The following is a 3,436-nucleotide window of genomic DNA, read 5'->3' on the forward strand; positions in this document are numbered from 1 at the left end:
TATATATATATATATATATATATATATATATATATATAATAAAACAGAATTGAAAAAAAAATGTTTTTTATGCTCTCCTTATTTCGAAAATATAACGAAAACAGCAACATTTAGTGTTCTTACGCAGATTTTACATTATAAACGACACAATTGGCCTTCAATAGAAATGATACTAGATATGACGTCACTAATATCTAAAATACTATCTTCATAATGTTAAACCATGGAGGAAATACATTATATATATTTCTTTCATGGTTAACCCGAGTTCCCCAACTCAGCAGACCTTCCAATATCTTTTTAGATGAAACGAGGTATCTGTTAGTGCTAGAATTATGATGGGTCGATGGTATCCAAAATCCAAATACTCAATGTCATATACTATAGTAAGGTAGACCTCCACAATTACAGTCGGTAAAAAATATATTTTTCTAGTATACTACTGGGCCTAATCAGTTTATTTTTAATAATATTAAATGATGTAGGCAAATTAATAATATGCATGAAGCGTACAAAACAGGACTAACACGGCACGATTGCTTTGAAATCACCGTCAAACCGATTGTGTCATTGTCAAAATAGAGCGGTCGCTTACACTTCAGCTATGCTAGGTCTTAGATATGCAGGTTAGAGGTATGCAAACATTTTTTATTTGTATTATTCATAAATTAGTATAGTCTACTACTATAGTAGTATAGTGTTCATAGATGTATAGTCCAAAACAAAAGCAGGTCGACGACTACTATAGGCATAAGTTAGTTCACCATGGATAAACCTAACCTATTGATGTTTGGAATTCATTGAGATCGTAGTCCTACGTACTTGGAAGAAACTTCAACTTGTGTTGTGTACATTACAAAAATGTTGAAGGCATATTGCGTGTAGCGTGATGCCTATCAGATAACTAATAACTAATAATTTACTCAAATCTGTAGAATATCCGTAGCTTCATGGAGATTCGCCCACACCGGTGGCCCTTGATGCCCCCTGGCCACAGGGTGTGGGTGTGTGTGTGTGTGTGTTTGAGGGAGGTGTTTGCAAACAAATAGATAAATAATAATAAAACTGCACATAAGATGTTATGGTATCAAACATCAGTTATACCATACAGACCCAAGCGGCCTTCGGACCTGAACGATCCAACCTGGGGATGCATAGTTCGAATGTAATAAATATAGGCTACTGTATATACTGTGTTTACTGTCTACCAGTTTCAAATGGCATGACCAATTCTTTGAACAAACATAAGCCACGGCAATGGGATCTCCTTTATCCCCAGTTATTGCAAACATCTTCCTTGAAGAATTCGATGACACATTCATCACATTAGGATTAGTTTGACCATAGAGGACCACCCGGTTGGTCAAAATTGCCTTTGCGTACTATTTGATAATCCCCTTATCGCGTCGAAGCGTATTCAATGGCTGGTCATTAAAACGTGCGAAATGGACCATTGTAAAGTAGGGGTATATTCTTTGTGTGAAGGTAGAAAAAGTAGTAGGTGCAGGCTCATGGTATTTTATAATCAACAAAAAGTTAATATTAATATTTTATTTCAGTAGGTATACATTTTTTTTAACAGTGCACAAATATACCTATTGCAGGTGCTTCTACCACACACTTGAATGACCCATTAAAAATGGTATTCTGATTATCAGACCTGAAACCGGAGCTCCGCCGAGGAGAATCTGTGGGTCTAGCAGAATATCGTCATTTATATACTGTCATAACTACCATGTTTGTTATGTAAATATATTTTAAAATATATATTACGTTTACCTACACATGTACAAACTAAAAATCAAATAATATTTCAAGATAAAACAAATAACATTCTAACGTTAAGCCCCTTCTGCTCGAAAAGACGGTCGAATATTCTAAACTAAACCACTGGCTTCTAAACTAATTTGGTATTGGTTGATTTTTACATAAATAAAAGGTCAGACGTCGTTTATTAACCAATTATAAAGCTACATGTTGTCACAACAGTGGCGAAAATCGGCCCAATATCAGTAGAGATGCTACATAAAAACTTCGGGCGATTCTCCACATTTGTTCTGTTTTACACAGGAAAATTTGGAAAACCACGCTTACAAAATTAAAAAATCCGTCGAGATCTGGAAACTTTATGGATTAAAATAAAACTATTATTAAATTTGGAAAAGGATAAAAGGACAATGGTGAAAATCTAAGAAGTAGAAGTGGAGTAATGTGCGAGAAAATAGCGAATATAGCTGAAAACGTTTTTGAATTAAATTAAATGAATTAGCGACAATCAAACTTATCCTAAGTTTGGCAGCACAGTAAGGTGTACCATAGTTTTCTAGATCACCTAAAGTCTCAGCACAAAGCAATCATGTTTACCATGGAAGAGGAACACAATCGTTCTTTACCTTTTCTTGATGTTTTGTCACCTTTTCTTGATTTTGTCACCTGGTAGACTACAAAGATGTTATCACATTCAGTCTATCACAAACCAACTCACACCGACAGATTCAAACAAACGCTCGTTTCACTAAGAATGGAGTTTGCAACACACTTATCAGAAGAGCATCAGTGACCGCAACTTTATCCAGAAAGAAGTGCAGCATGATAAGAAAGCCCTGAAACTGAACGGTTATCACATGAGAGATTTCAAAATATCCAAACTCAGCAATAGCCAAGATACGGAATCCAGAAAGTCTGTATGTTTACCATATTTGGGACAGCTTTCACACCGTATTTAATGCATTCTACAAGCAGATATTAATGTGTTTCATAGTTCACCCAACATATTATCTGGGACTCTTCAAATACATAAGGATAAACCACCAGCACAGAGCCAGTCAGGAGTTTATCGGATTCCATGTGAATGTGGAAAGGTTTACATTGGTAAAACACGACGTGATCTCGGTACAGGCTCAAGGAACACCAATGCCATGCGCCTAAGAGAGGGGAACAACAAAAGTCATCTATAGTCATGCATTCCCACAAAGAACAACATCGTGTACGTTGGAATAAATCTGAACTGATAGCCACTGTACCATCTTGCGAACTAGAGAAGCTATAGAAATTCACAAACATGATACAGTACATCAAGATATCAGATTTGTAATCAGCGATATTTGGTTGTCCATGTTTAATCAGACCTAAACCAATGCAACTTTTCCTGACACACTGGAAACCATGACATTGTTTTGGTCTTATGTTCACCAGTTAGAACAATGCCACTGTTTTTCCTTCCAGCCACGCCCCATCCTTTTGCATTAGCCTTTTCACGCGTAGTCTCAGCTATTGTTTAGTTTTCATCATCCATGATGTCCTTTATTCGAACACTGTATTTACCTTTCTTTGATGGTTGTAATATATGAAATATATGATTGTATATACATAATATGTATACACACACACACACACACACACACACACACACACACACATATATATATATATATAT

General features: G+C 35.7%; 1 protein-coding gene across 1 annotated transcript in view; it reads left to right on the forward strand.

The window, feature by feature from the left end:
- Nucleotides 1-2,957, forward strand: part of LOC117100200 (leucine-rich repeats and immunoglobulin-like domains protein 1) — a 9,713-nt gene extending 6,756 nt beyond the window's left edge. The window contains exon 6 of the mRNA XM_033239794.1: nucleotides 2,762-2,957. Coding sequence (XP_033095685.1) covers nucleotides 2,762-2,957 — 196 coding nt within the window. The remainder of the gene's footprint in view (nucleotides 1-2,761) is intronic.
- Nucleotides 2,958-3,436: the final 479 nt, after the last annotated feature.

This window comes from Anneissia japonica, unplaced genomic scaffold (assembly GCF_011630105.1).
Source record: "Anneissia japonica isolate Jap-2015-1 unplaced genomic scaffold, ASM1163010v1 scaffold324_len738069_cov173, whole genome shotgun sequence".
In the NCBI taxonomy this organism is placed as follows: Eukaryota; Metazoa; Echinodermata; class Crinoidea; order Comatulida; family Comatulidae; genus Anneissia; species Anneissia japonica.